The sequence below is a fragment of the Boleophthalmus pectinirostris genome, unplaced genomic scaffold (genome assembly GCF_026225935.1).
Source record: "Boleophthalmus pectinirostris isolate CB_2022bp ecotype Guang Dong unplaced genomic scaffold, ASM2622593v1 HiC_scaffold_13, whole genome shotgun sequence".
NCBI classification, from domain to species: Eukaryota; Metazoa; Chordata; class Actinopteri; order Gobiiformes; family Gobiidae; genus Boleophthalmus; species Boleophthalmus pectinirostris.
This window is the reverse complement of record NW_026571036.1, coordinates 26,417,021-26,432,811: the sequence shown is the minus strand read 5'-3', so window position 1 is coordinate 26,432,811 and position 15,791 is coordinate 26,417,021. Positions and strand designations below refer to the sequence as shown.

Genomic DNA, 15,791 nt, shown 5'->3' with positions numbered 1-15,791 from the left:
ACGTATGTAACTTTAGAACCAAAAATGGTACAGAAAAAAGGTCAACAGTTTCATAAACTAGAGTACATATGTATCTGTTCAATACATTTTTATATCAGACGCATTAACTTGAATTTTTGGCCTTGTGTTTACTTCTGCTTGACCGGGCCCATTTATTTATTATTTATTACATTTTCTATCACTTAGATAATACAATTTGTGCATGTGTTTATGTGTGTGTGCTTTTGTGAGTGCATGAGTGCTTTTTAAATTTTTTTTTTTCTTTTTTGTCTATTTTTTCTTATAATGTGAAAATTAAAAGAAATAAAGTAAATAAATAATTAAAAATAGTTCCTTCTGTGACTGTAATGTAGCGCAGTGCTGTAACCTCCCTATAGTGGAACATTCAAGACAAAGCAACAACATTTCTATGGACACAAGCAAGCGACGGACCCTCCACGGGAAATGTTCCGCAGTGCCCCTTTAACACGGCGACGCGCGAGCTTCATTTTACGCTATTGTCACGATCTCTTTCCCGGTTTGGACCTTGGAGCAGCCCGTCAAGCCCACCATGGTCTCATCGGTGCCGTTCCCGTTACAATCTGTGATGATTTTACTTTCCCTCATCCTTCCATTCCTGTTTTTCCTCTCCGAATAGCCACCGCCGTCCTCCTCCTCCTCCTCTTCCTCCCCCACAGCAGAAGCAGAAGCAGCAGCCCTGGTTCTGCTTCCTGGCGCCGACCGGCTCTCTTCTGGTGGAGCGCTGGAAGATGAAGTAGATGAAGGGGTTGTAGGCAGTGGAGCTCTTGGCGAAAAGGCAGGGCAGCAGGGTGACGAAGGGGCTGAGGAGGTGCTGGGAGCGAGCGTGGTGCATGCTCCAGTAGCTCACGGCGACGTAGGGGGTCCACGCGATCAAGAAGCCCAAAGAGATCATCACAGCCATCTTAAGACAAGGATGAAAGGGACAGAGAAGAAAGGAAGACAGAAAGGAAGGAGGGGGGTTAGAAAAAATGTGTGTGTAGCCTTGAGGTCCTGTATATGCTCTTATATAATAGAACCTGCTAATGTGTGATTACTGTCATTAAGGTCACAACAGGGCTACAATAAAAGGGCCCATATCACGCTATCCTCTGATCTCTGTTCTAATTCTCACCTACCCCGTCATGATTTTCTGAAAAAAAGTTTTAATAAGTACACATTTTGCAACAGTGAAATAGAAACTGTTAAACATTTGTTTTTTTATTGTTGTCATATTAGAATGTTTTGGGATTTCAAATGTGGATGTGGAATATGATACAGATTTACCTCATGTCTCCTATCAGGATGTAAAATATGGAGTCATTTTGCAAGACAACAAAAAAGAGATTTTCTCTAATTGATTCATAAATGCAAATTCTCAAATATTAAACCCTTGTTCAAAATCTTAATGATTTTTTGGAATTTAAGAGCTTTGTGCCAAATCCAAACAAGCTGTTATAATGAACAATGTTATGCTGTCAGATGTATAAGATCTCTTACATTGTATTTGTATTGTTTTAATAAATTGTATTATTGTAAAAAAAAAAAAAAAAAAAAAACTGAGTCAAAAAATGTGCACTTTTGACATTGTTGAACAATGTATTTTAATTAATTAATTAATTAATCATTGCATTTATATAGCGCCTTTCAAAATATCCATTGTTCATTGACTCAACACTCAGTGGTGGTAAATTACTACTGTAGCCACAGATGCCCTGGGGCAGACTGACAGAAGCGAGGCTGCCAATCTTTCATACTAGGCAATGAAGTGTCTTGCCTAAAGACACAATGATGGTTTTTGCCACTGGCGCCCCCCTGTGGCACCTGGAATTCCCAGTGGTCTCCCATCCAAGTACTGAGGTACCAGCACTGATTTATAATGAAGAGAAAAAGAAAAAAGAAAAAGCTGTTTCTTTGTCACAAACAGACCTGGAGTTGTGTTTTGTTTCACTCACACATGTTTAACACACAAACCTGCACATTTAGACTGAGTTCTTCTCTCAAACTGAAAACTTCTGTCCACTTTGTGATGTCATGTGGAAATACAGGAAGTGATCCACTGTGTTTTTAAACTCCACCCACCTTCACTAGAATCATTTCATCCCTGAAATTGCCAGTCGATAATAAAAACTGAATAAGGCATTCCCCCTGTGTCCTGGCTCAAGACTGACTACTGGCTGCTCTGATTGGTCCAAACGCTCCACGCCGTGCATGTTACAGACATCACCCGTACTGAGGAAGTAAATGAGGAAGAGAAAATTATTTTTGGGCCCATGTGCCAATGAGCACAGGACATTGAAAACAACACGACGACATCTTAGGGTCACCTTCAAGATTTTTATGATAGTTCTGTCATCTCTACTGAGCAAAACGTTTACAGAAGATGTTAACTTAAAAACAGAGAACTGGAACAGAGCATTTAGAGCTTTGGAGATGTAGACAGACTAATAATAAAGAATTACTCAAACATGAGTCCATGTCTGTTTTTGATTTGTTCATTTTGTTTAATAGGACCTTTGAAGAATATTTAGGATTTCACAGTGGTTTGGTTATGGTTTCATTATTTGTTAAATTGTATAATTCAGAAAGAATGAATAGAAAAAAAAAAAAAAAAGACTTGGTAAAAAAAAAACAAAAAAAAAAAAAACATCACTTTTTTTTTTTTTATTCATTAGGAAGTTAAGATATTCTCCCTTTCCTATACAGCTGTTGTTATTGCAGTATTGTCACAGTATAATCACAGTTGTCACAGTTCTTCTGAAAATACTTTCTCACTTACACACTACACGAGTCCATAAGCTCCCATAATGTCCCAGAGCATTACTTTACATTCTTGGACATGAATGGATGTATTGTGTTGGTAACATGTCTGGAGTCTTTTATAACAGCGCCGGAGTCATAACAGTGGGTTACCATGGCGATACACCTTGGTCCCAGCAGGTCATTGTTCTGCTTTAATGCCTTACTGCGTCCGGCGCGGAGGTTCAGGTGGAGCGTCGTGTCGGCTTTTGTTTATCTCATGACCTCACCCCCCCCCAGCGCTTTATCTGTGTTCTGTTTTATTTAGTGAATGTTTCAGTTCAGAGGCTTCGTAAACAACAAGTCGTTTCTATTACAGAACGACTCAAGGATGTACTTAAAGGTCTAAATGTACTCTCTGATAATACTCCCTACAACTATACAAATCACCCTTATGTAACAGATAATACTCCCTACAGCTGTACAACAACTCACCCTTATGTAACAGATAATACTCCCTACAACTGTACAACAACTCACCCTTATGTAACAGATAATACTCCCTACAACTGTACAACAACTCACCCTTATGTAACAGATAATACTCCCTACAACTGTACAACAACTCACCCTTATGTAACAGATAATACTCCTACAACTGTACAACTCACCTTTATGTAACAGATAATACTCCCTACAACACACTCACCTTATGTAACAGATAATACTCCCAGCTGTACAACAACTCACCTTTATGTAACAGATAATACTCCTACAACTGTACAACAACTCACCCTTATGTAACAGATAATACTCCCTACAACTGTACAACAACTCACCCTTATGTAACAGATAATACTCCCTACAACTGTACAACTCACCTTTATGTAACAGATAATACTCCCTACAACTGTACAACAACTCACCCTTATGTAACAGATAATACTCCCTACAACTGTACAACTCACCTTTATGTAACAGATAATACTCCCTAAAACTGTAAAACAGCTCACTCTCATGTAACAGATAATACTCCCTACAACTGTACAACAACTCACCCTTATGGAACAGATAATACTCCCTACAACTGTAAAACAACTCACCCTCATGCAACAGATAATACTCCCTACAACTGTACAACAACTCACCTTTATGTAATAGATAATACTCCCTACAACTGTACAACAACTCACCCTTATGTAACTGTGTGGCTCAATAAGGTTTGTCTAAGTCTAAATAAAAAATAAAAAAAGTGTTTTAATTGCACAGATAAACCTGTGTCCTTACTGTGAGCGTGCTTGCATCTCCACAAACCTGACTCTTATTTGGCCTGTAGGGCCTTCTCCTGCTTGTTTAAAAAGAAATGTTTCTTTGACTATAATATTCCAGAGTATATTTATCTCCTTGAAGAATGTTCCCAAGTATGGTTTTAACTTTCTGTTTCCATGGAGCCGTGAGCCAGGTTACATACTGTAGCTTTAAAAGAGACATATTAAGCAAAATCTACTTTACAATTGGGTTAAAGTTGTCCCCCCCCAATTGTATTTATGCTGTGTAAATTAACATATTTATTTATTGGCTTTATTACACATAAAGCAGTGCTGTAAACAGACTGAAAGATGTATTCTGTAACTTTTCTGGTGAAGGCTCCATTAAATGCTTTTCTCCATGGTGATGTTATTGCTTTGTCTGGAATGTTTCACAGTATGGCATTAAACCTTTCTATCTCCTTGGGAACCAAACCAGAGCAAGTTACAGGTCAGATCTGTGGAGAGGCGACCCCACTCACAGTCAGAATGTCTGTTTTTCTGTTTTTTGTAGTTGTTGTTGTTGTTGTTTTTTGACCTGTAAAACCACCTGTAATTGAATAAATGTAAAGTAAAGCGGTTTAATGTCACACTTTGGAATATTCCAGGCAGAGCTATGACATCTCTGTAGAAACAAAAAAGTGGCCCCCAACCAAAAAGTTACACAATATACCTTTAAGCCAATTATTTACCAAATCTTTAAAACTGTAAAACAGAATATAAGACATTTCACAAGCACGGAACACTTTGCTTCTCTAACTCACACAGAAAAACCCTGTAAAAAGTTTGTTGAATCTTGTAAAGAAAATGTTTGTTTTAGTTACAGTTTTTTTTTTGACGGGTGTTGGCGGGCGTTGGAGGGCGTTGGAGGGCGTTCTAATGTTCTGAACAGCAATTGGACAATAACAAACTGTTTACTTCATCTGAGGACGCATACAAGTCAGAGTTAAAAGTGCACCGTGGAACTTTTTTGGTAAAGAGTTATTTGATATGATCTCGCGGGGCAAATATAATTATATTGCGGGCCAAATTTGACCCCTGGGCCTGAGTCTGACAGGTCTGATCTAACAACTTACAGGGTTCCCGCTCTTTTTCACTGACAAAATTTCAAAACTTTTCCACTACTTTTTCATGAGCTAAAGTGAATTTTCCACGACTTTACGACACCTCCATGTGTAGAACTGATCAGACTTTTAGGGCTAAATATGAAATGTGAACTCTTTTCACTCACCTTATGGTTTGGGATTATAGTTTTGGAACATTCAAAATCCTGCATTTACAGTGGTCCCTCGTTTAGTGCAGGGGTTACCTTTTAAAAAATAACCTGTGATAGGTGAAATCAGTGAAGTAGTCAACTTTATATTTTATAATCACCACACACTTTATACACTTTTCTCAGACGTATTGCTGCTGTCGTCCTTTTGTCATTTTCCTCCGTCTTTATGTAACGAACCAATGATTCATTAATTCCGTAAGGGAGCCTACAGTGCAGAGACCCACACGGATCCATTTTTAGGGACTCGCACCCGCGCAGGACAGTACAGCACCGCACCCGCCCGCACCTGCCCGCACCCGCCTGTTCACCCGAGATAATATCAAACTGTGGCACTGCATACGCCATGGACTAAACCAGTGCTTCTCAATTATTTTCTGTCATGCCCCCCTAAGAAGAATAAAACATCTCGCGCCCCCCCCCCCGCGTGACTATAAATAGTATCATTTGTCTATAAAACTGTTATAAGTACACCTCTGCATAACACTGTATCCTTATTAACGTATAAGAGAATAAAAGTACTGAAGTAGCAGTCACAAGCGGGATGATTGTCGGCAATATTCGGCACGTTTTCGCTGAAAAAATCTCAAGCGGCTTTATCAGAGTGATTGGGGTGTAATGTATTTAAGTGACGCCTTAATTTATTGGGCTTCATGCTGTCGGCTGCCAACATTTTTAGACGCAGTAAGCACACCGGTCTTTCCTCGTCTCCCACCGTAGTCACAGTGAAGCCAAGCGCTACATACGCTTCGTCATATTTCCTCGTCTTAGCTTTCGGGAGATTTTCGTTTGTCTCTTTATCTCCGTTTCTCTCCGTCTGTCTTCTCATCCCTGTTAAATATTTTTTCATGGTGTCACTTGAGGGTCTGCTACACTTCGTGTCTACACTTCATACTCAAACTCTGTGCTGTGTGCAAAGCGCGCATGCTCAGTGCAAACAAAACTCCTACACCACCGAGCGAATGCTCCCTGCGCACACTCTGCCAATGAGAGCGCCACTGCCCCCTAATGTAGTGGAAGTGCAATTGCACTTTATTCTAGGACAGTAAAAAAAAATCAAAATAAAAAATAAAAAAAGCATGTTCCCCGAGGTCAAACGCGCCCCCTTGACGGAGCCTCGCGCGCCCCCCAGGGGGGCCCGCCCCACTATTTGAGAAGCACTGGACTAAACCAAGACTAAATCAGGACTAACCTAGGACTGAAGAGGAGGACTAAACCAGGACTGAACTAGGACTAAAACAGGAGTAAACCAGCAGTAAACCAGGACTAAACCAGAACTGAAACAGGACTCAATGTCGGGACATACTCTAAGGTGACCGCAGGAGAAAGGACCAGCTCAACTCTGCACCTCCCGAAATGGGCTCCTCCTATGGATACTCTGCATATCCCACAAAAGAGCAACAGATCAAAAAAAAAACAAAACAAAACGTACCAGGTGGACTATGTAACGCTGCTGAATCCTGGGCATATCAAAGGTGCAGTAAATACATTTTCTTGTGGAGGTTGTCTCGAGATGGGGTCAATCCTGGGCCCCCTGTTGTTCAATCTCTACATGCTGCCATTACGCCAGTTAATAAGCAGCAATAACGTGTCCTACCACAATTATGCAGACGACACTCAGATCTATGTCTCTCTGGCAGCAGGAGACTATGGACCAGTGGACTCACTTGGTCACTGCATCCAACAGATCAGTGTGTGGATGCAAAACAACTTTCTCCAGCTAAACTCTGACAAGACTGAAGTCATAGTGTTTGGTCCACAGAAACAAAGGGACAGTGTCAGCAGTCACCTCCAGTCTCTCTCTCTAAAACCTTCTAATCAGGCAAGAAATCTAGGGGTAATAATGGACTCAGACTTGAACTTTAACAGCCACATCAAATCAATAACATCTGCAGCCTTTTACCATCTAAAAAAACATAGCAAAAATCAAAGGTTTACTGTCTAAATCTGACTTGGAGAAACTTATCCATGCGTTTGTCTCCAGTAGGTTAGATACTGTAATGTTCTGCTCACTGGTCTCTCCAAATGAGCTGTGAGACGCTGCAGAACATCCAGAACGCTGCAGCTCGGGTCCTTACTCGAACTAGGAAGTACGAGCACATGTGTCCTGGTCTCAGGTCTCTGCTCTGGCTCCTGTGCCTCAGAGACTTTAAAGCAGCTCTGCTTGTACAAGTCTCTCCATGGCCGAGCACCAAAGTCCATCTGTGACATGTTAGTGTCATATGAACCATCTCACACTCTGAGGAGTCAGGGACCGGCCTCCTGCTGGTGCCCAGAGTCACGACTAAACAAGGGGAGTCAGAGTTTCAGGTTCATGCAGCTAAAACCTGGAACAGTCTGAACATGTGAGACAGACTCTTCTGTGACGCTGTTTAAATCCAGGCTCAAACATTTCTGTTTAACTGTGCAAATAACTGAAAGGTTTTCATTCCGCACTCTTCTCTCCAATTTATGTCTCTCTTTTTTCATTTTAATCTTCATGATTATTTACGTTTTGATTTGTTTTTATTAATGATTTTAATGTATTTCTTATTCTGTAAAGCACTTTGAATTACTTTGTGTACGAATTGTGCTAGACAAATAAACTTGCCTTGCCTTGCCTATATTACTTTACATGAAATGTTCCACAATATGGCATTTAACATACAGTATCTCTCTACTCCATGATCACAGGTGTGTTTGTTGCTAAAAACCTTGAAAAAAACTTGCATTCTTACTTGACTCTCCACAGACCTGATGCGTAATTTTGGTAGTTTGGTAGTTTTAAATACTTACCCATGAATAGACATGTTTAATGCCATGCTGTGGGACATTCCAGACAACGCTATCTACATGGAAACAAGCAAGTGGTGTCAGAAAAGTGACATAGTTCATCTTTAATGAAATAAAATTGGAGAATAAAGTAGAGAGCAGTGGGCGCGTGCCGGTGAAGAGGTTGAAAATAAGCGATTAAATATGAATTAATCATGCACAAATCACTCCAAATACAACTAAATGAGAAGAGGAAACAACTAAAACAAGATTAAAAGTTCTAAAAAGTCAATTTTGTGTAATAGGTCTGCCTTAAACTCACCACAATTCACAATGACTAAAGGAATTTCCATCAGATGAAGTAAAAAAAAATAAAAAATTAAATCAGCACTCAGATCTCACTACAGTGTCACCATGTCCACATTAACAATCACTCTTTGACAAATTCATCAGGTAATTTCCCTCAGGGTTGCCAGATTGAACTGTCATTATTCAGCAAAAATGATCTACAGTCTCTATTTCAATATCAAAAAACTGCAAATGAATTGAGGATTAGATTTGACTCATCCAGTATTGATGATTTCTATTCAGACTGTGATGGTTTGACTGATTCTTGATGAAATTATTTTATTCAACTTTTTACAGAGTGGGAGGGCTTCCGACTTTTTAAAATACATGATCTGGGTTTTCATGTTATATAACTCAAAATATCTACAGTATGTGTCTTTCATCGAATTGTTGTGGCTCCCTGTGACTTTGGAAAATAAATAATGAGTATTTAATCACAGTGAATCCGTGTAAATTCGTGTATCATTCGTGCTTTCGTTTTTCAGTATAAAACCAAAAATAAGAAAACGAAAAAACAACAGTTTTCTTCGTTATTTGTCTCCAAAACCAAAATTTTAAATGGATAATGATTCGTTTTTTCAGTTTTTGATTTTGTGTTTAAATGAAGAATGGAAAAAACGGATAACGACCCTTTCCCGTTTACGTGACGTCCGTGACTGTGATGCTGGACTTTTGCACCGCATACGGACTGAACCAGGACTGATCCAGGTCCGGGACCAGACCGGGACCAGAGTGGGACTGAGACCGGGACCAGACCGGGACCAGACCGGGACCAGACCGGGACCTGACCGGAACTAAGACCAGCGGTCCGAGCGGTTCCATGTCATCGTCTGCGCGCTGGTTCCGTGCGGGGAAAGCGAGAATGTGCTGTGGACTACAGGTCCGGACGGGCTGCTCCGGTCCTCCACGCTCAAGATCCAGTTGACACTTTCACATCACCGAAAACGAACCGAACTAAGAGCTTTTGGTTCAAATGGACCAGGTCCGGGACCAGACCGGGACCAGAGCGCTACTGAGACTGGGACCAGACCGGGACCAGAGCGGGCCTGAGACCGAGACAAGACCGAGACAAGACCAGGACCAGACCGGGACCAGACCGGAGGCTCAGAGCCCACGGCAGGGCCAGAGCTCGAAGCTGAGGCTCGGAGTCCAAGCTCTGAGTCCGCCCTAGTCCCGCTCTGGTCCCAGTCTGTCCCAGTCTCAGTCCAGCTCTGGTCCCGGTCTGGTCTCGAACCTGGATCAGTCCTGGTTCAGTCAAAAGTCGGTGCAAAAGTCCGGCATCACAGTCACGGAAGTCACGTAAACAGGAAACAGTCATTATCCGTTTTTTCCATTCTTCATTTAAACACAAAATTGAAAATAATTGTTTTCTTCACTATTTGTCTCCAAAACCAAAATGAAAAAAACAATAAAAATTAATTTTTTTCAGTTTTTCGATTTTGGTGATATATCGATACAGCAGCCCACGATATTGATACGTATCATCACATTAAACGATATGATATATCGATATTTCAATATTTTTGCACACCCCTATCGTACACACAGACCGTATATATGAACATACATATATTCTCTAGTATTTTATTGATTTCATAAATGCAACACGGTATAGTCTTTTATACAGAGCACACAGGTTAAAAAAAAAAAAAGATCTGCAGTGTTCTCCTCATTTTAGAGTCAAAAGGGTTTTGTGGCTCCATGTGTTTTCTTTTCTGTTGCTTAACACAGCTCTACTTACATTTACATTTATTCAATTACAAGCCGTTTTATAGCTCAAAAATACACAGACATTCTGACTATGAGCGCCTCTCCACAGGCCTGACCTGTATCTTGGTCTGGTTTTCCATGGAGACAGAAAGGTTTACCGCATTTTCCGCACTATTAGGCGCTCTGGATTATAAGACGCACTGTCACTGAATGGTCTATTTTCGAACTTTTTTCACAAATAAACCACACTGTACTTTAAATGTAACACAACAGTGTGATGGGTGAGTGGTTTTGTTTGTTTGTGGCGTTCACGGTGACTCTGGGCTTTGTTCAGTTGTGGCGTGTAGAGGAGGTGCTGTCTGGGACCAACGGATTGTCGGCGTGTTCGCAGTGACTCAGTTGTTCAGTTGTGTCTAGAAGTGGCACATTGCACTCGCTTTTTCGGTTCGTTCCTCCGTTCCATTCCTCGTCAGCGTGGAGTGATGAGTGTGTCTGTGGGTGTTTTTCACTGTGCGGTCGCTGTCTGCTCTGTGTGTGTTTGTGTGTTCTGTGGGTGGTGCGGCTTTGTAGTTTACTGAAGTCGTGCTGGGACACCTGAGTGGATTCGTGTAGAGGGTGCTCTGGATTACAGGGCGTGCAGTTGTTTTTTGATAGGGTTAGAGCCAAGTGCGGCCCTTGGAAGGAATATTTTGCAGCCCTCCACTTTATATTAATAATAATAATGTCAGTGCGGCCCGCGGTAGATGTACGCACAATCCCACCCCCCTACCGTGAGCGTAGCCAGGTTTCAACCAGCAAGGAGTAGGCAAAAGAAGAAGAGTAGAGATATTAGTTTAAACCTACGTTCTGAATACATTTTCATGGTCTGAACTGTTATTAAAGATTAAGAAAGAGTGTTGCGTGTTGTTCTCTCTCTCTCTTTCCTTCCGTGCAACCGCTATTTATTGAATACTCAATGTGGCCCAGCCTCACTCAGACTTTATCTAATGTGGCCCCCAGGTAATTTGAGGTTGAGACCCCTGGGTTAGAGGCTTAAGAGTGCGCCCTATAGTGTGAAAAATACGGTAATGCTTACTGTGAAACATTCCACATAAAGCAATAACAGAAAAGCATTTGACAGACCCTAAAACAGAAAAGTTACACAATGCACCTTTAAATAATAACATATGATATAACTTTTCCAATTATTGTCCTATATATTTAATGCATATGTATATGTTTTAAATAGATTATCTTAAAAAAAACAAACAAAAAAACAGTTAATCAACATGCAATTAAAGGCGCTATAAGTAACTTTTCTTGTGGAGATGGGATTGCTTTGTCTGTATGTTCCACTCAGTTGCATCTAACTCATCTGTCTCCATGGAAACAAGCAAATGAAAGTGGAGACCAGGCTCTCAGTGCATGTATGTATTGTAATTCAAGGTATTTTTAGCAACTACATTCTTATGCAGTTTCACAAATGGAAGATAGATATGTTCACGCTGCATTCACGTGGTCCTCGGGTTAAAAAATGCAAATAAAAAGTTACTTATAATGCTAAGAACTAAAAAACAAAAAAAAAAAAAAAACAAATAGCCGATGCCATGGCTGCCTCCACCCTCTGGAACTCTCTCCCTCTTCACATCAGAAACTCAGACTCACTAAACACCTTCGAAAAACTGCTCAAAACACATCGTTTCCTCAGAGCCCACACACATGACCGCTCCTCTTTACTGTTTTGTGCGTCCTGTCCTTGTTTTAGTGTGTGATTTATTGTGAGTCAGCTGCTGTGTGTTGTAAATACATGATAAATCATCTATAAATGGGACACTGTTCTCCTGTGAATACTCCACTGTCACTTCACTCTACTGCACATGTCTCCTGCAGAAAGAGCCTCTGTCCTGTCTGTATCATGTCAGTCCATTACTTCTGTACCACTGAAAATTCAAAATTTAAGTGACTTCAGTAACAACTGAAACCAACCATCCTGTCGGGATTCAGGAACTGAATTGGGACTGGTGCTGAGTCTGACGACAGCGACACAGAAGAGGAAGCGGCGCTCTGTTTACCTCCGGAGGTCGAGGCCCAAGTTATTCAGAAGTGACACTGAAGAATTGAATGAATGATTTTAGTGATTTGGAGATGAGAGAGTTTGTTAAACTTGTTCTGTTCTGTTGTTTATGTTATAGTTTATCTGAAGAACTGTTCATATGTGACGTTAACAGTCTGTTGTTCTCTCTTCTATTGTTATTACTAGAACTTGACTTTACACAGGAAATGTTGGTTCCTGGTCTCAGATTTTATCAAATACATTTCCCCCAAAAAATGCGACTTATAGTCCGATGTGACTTATATATGTTTTTTCTTCTTCTACTGCACTTAGTCTGGCTGATGTGCCCCTGCTGTATTCTCACATGACTCCACATAATCACTATATCAAATCTATATCAATATATGAAAGCTTTAGGGCTCAATACTGGTGCACAGTTTCTTCGAAACAGTGGGGACTTATAGTTATAGTTTTGCTGTTTTTATGTAATTCTAAGATTTGAGCTGTAGAATAAAAAACTTGTGGTTCATTCAGCTTTTTAGATGTAGAAGCTCATGCCTTTTAATGGTCCTGTCTATTTAAACATGTGTTTACTGAGATTTTCCTGCTTTGTATCACTGCGGTAAAGTAGTTTCTATATAATAATTGATTCCAATATTTCTCTGTAGTGATATGTTGTTCTTTTAATGTGAAATGTCGGTATCTGGTTTCTGATTTTATAAAATAAATTATCCCCAAATAGTCTTATAGTCCGGTACAATGTTTTCTTCTTCTTTATTACACAGTTTTGGCTGGGGTGACCTATACTCCGGAGCGACTTATAGTCCAAAAAACACAGTAGTGTTGTCATGATACTAAAATTTCTTGATTTTCAATACTCATTACTAGGGGTGTTTCGATCACATTTTTTTGCCCCCGAGTCCGAGTCATTTGATTTTGAGTATCTGCCGATACCGAGTTACAATCCAATACTTCTGTAAAACATTATAAAATGAACTAAGAGCAAAGAATAAGATCCAGGATGTGTGTGGGATCAGATTGTGTTGATTTCATGTGTAGTATTTGAGCTGAACTTAGTGTGACAAATCAAATGTCCAAAACTTTAATTTGATTAACTTTTCTAACCATGAACCATCATTGTTGAAAATCTTGACTTTTCTCAGTCTGGTCTTGGAATGTGTAACTTTGTAAACTTAATGAACTGAACAAAACAGGAACCAGACCAGAATCAGATCAGACCTGAGACTCGACTCTGCACAATCTACACTTTGTATATTTGATATTATATGGAAGCACGTGCTTTATATTTAAAATATTTAGGCTCATCTGTAATATCCAAATAATATAAAATCTTACCAAATAAAAATGAGATGACAGAAGCCCCACAGCCTCTCTCCCCTGACCACCCCCACCCCCCACATCACCACATCCACAAACCCACAGCAGAACGCACTGCAACATCAGTCCCACCACTCAATAGACATTTCACTGTTCCCACCCTCACCTCCAAAAGCGCCAACTCCACTGCACAACCGCGCTGTTTGTTTCGCTTGCAACAAACAGCACCGTGCGATGACGCCATCGGCTGCACAGGTGTGAATACAGGCCACAGAACCACAGGTAACAGTGCCCGAGTACAGCACGGCCCAAAAGTCCCAGTGTGAGTGTGTCTCTAGTACAACAGGCGCTGGGACAGACAGTCACGCTGACTGGACGTCCCTGAGCAAATCCCGCGCCTCAGAAAAACTGTTGTGTGCCGTGTGTGCTGTGTGTTATATAGGTATATTATTTATCCGATACCTGATCAGCACATAACGTCCAAGTCTGGATCGAGTCCGCAGTCACATGACGGCACTGATTTCTGATCACGTGATTGGATTGGGACCCTACTCATTACCAATTCTGACACCACAATGAAAGTTTAAAAACACTTTTTAGACAATAGAATGTGATTTTCAACATTAAATTGTAGTATTTTCTTTTCTTTTCTATTCCCATGTGTCTTATATGTGTGTAATCCGTCAGTGGTGCAGTAGGTTCCATAGTGTCCATGTGTGTATACTCGTCTGTGTGCTCTTATACTTGTTCTGATCCAGCTCAACATCATTCTAAACACATTCAAAAGGTTCATTTCTGTCTGTCAATATCTCCTTAAGAGTATCTAGTTTGGATATTAGTTTAGTATCGATTAGTATCCTGTTTGTGAAACTGCTGATGTCCCTTACAGCCTGTATATTACATTTAAAAACATGCTGTCAGCTGCCATAAAGCTTCTAGCGTGAATGAGCCACAGGAGCCGCACCACTGTAGACTTATTTACCCTGTAATTTATTCCAGATACCTGTGGTGGTTTAGGAAAGAAAAGCAATGAAAAGAAATGCCACTTGACACTATTACAATGAATTCAAATTTCCGGTTCAGAACTTATTGAAGCTGAATAATAATTTTGCACTTTCAGACTCTGCTAAGGCTTTCGAACACAGGGCCCACAGTAAAAACACTTCTATTCTTACTATACTGTCTTGATTTACATTACGTACAGTATATTATATTTACTTTACTTACTAAGGCATGGATTTTTTGGAAGAGTCCTGGAAATTGACTCATTTTGCATTTTTTAGTAACTTTATGAAGTTTCTAAGTAATGTTTATGCAAGTTTAAGTTTGTGTTTACAGAATAAAATGACAAATTATTCAAATACGGCTTATTTATTTGGTTCACTATGTTATAGTAAAGGTCAATTTCCAAATGTCTTGAGCAACTTCTAAATATTAACAGGACAGTTTGGAATTTTGGACACAGGACCTCATTTCCTGGTGAGCCAGAGTGTTGGAGACGTGTGGAGATACTTTTTGAAATATTCCATCCAGTCCTTGTATTTGCAGAGGTCGCTGGTGCTAGACTGGTGCATGTCAATGGTCATAGTTACAATACTCCTGCCGCTAAAAACAGTCTCACCCACTCCAGAAAACACCCCAAACAAATCTATTATTACACCAGACTGTCCATGTGAATGTCTGTGTCGATAGAATAATGTTTGAAATAAAACTAACCTTGTATCCCATGAATCGTCACATGTTGAGGGACTATTTTCTCATATATCAGTCCGCCGCTGCCAAGCTTTCTATCAGGAAGTACAATTCACTGCTGCTGCTCAGACATAAATCTTTCAAATGCAAGGTTCATTCACATTCACATGGACAGTCTGGTATAATAATAGATTTGTTTTGGGTGTTTTGTGGAGTGGGTAAGACTGTTTTTAGTGGCAGGAGAAATATGACCATTGACATGCACTAGTCTAGCACCAGAGACCTCTGCAAATACAAGGACTGGATGGAATATTTCAAAAAGTGTCTCCACACGTCTCCAACACTCTGATTCACTAGGAAATGAGGTCCTATGTCCAAAATTCCAAACTGTCCATTTAATTAATTTGCATACAATTTTCACCCAAATATTTTGACCAGATATGGAACGAATAATAACAATCTAAACAAAACAAAACAAAAAATCTTGGAACATCCTAGAGCCCATGTTACTCTATTTTCTGATCTATGTTATAATGTTGTTTCCTCATCATACAAAAAGACCTGGAGTTGTGTTTTGTTTCATTCACACATGTTTAAAACACAA

At 40.1% G+C, this 15,791-nt stretch overlaps 1 protein-coding gene across 1 annotated transcript in view; it reads right to left on the bottom strand.

Annotated features, from left to right (window-relative positions):
• Positions 1-489: 489 nt before the first annotated feature.
• opn8a (opsin 8, group member a) overlaps positions 490-15,791 on the bottom strand; it is an 84,577-nt gene continuing 69,275 nt past the window's right edge. The window contains exons 4-5 of the mRNA XM_055149287.1: positions 722-922; positions 490-666 (exon numbers count right to left, since the gene is read on the bottom strand). Of these exons, the coding sequence (XP_055005262.1) occupies positions 490-666; positions 722-922 (378 nt within the window). The remainder of the gene's footprint in view (positions 667-721; positions 923-15,791) is intronic.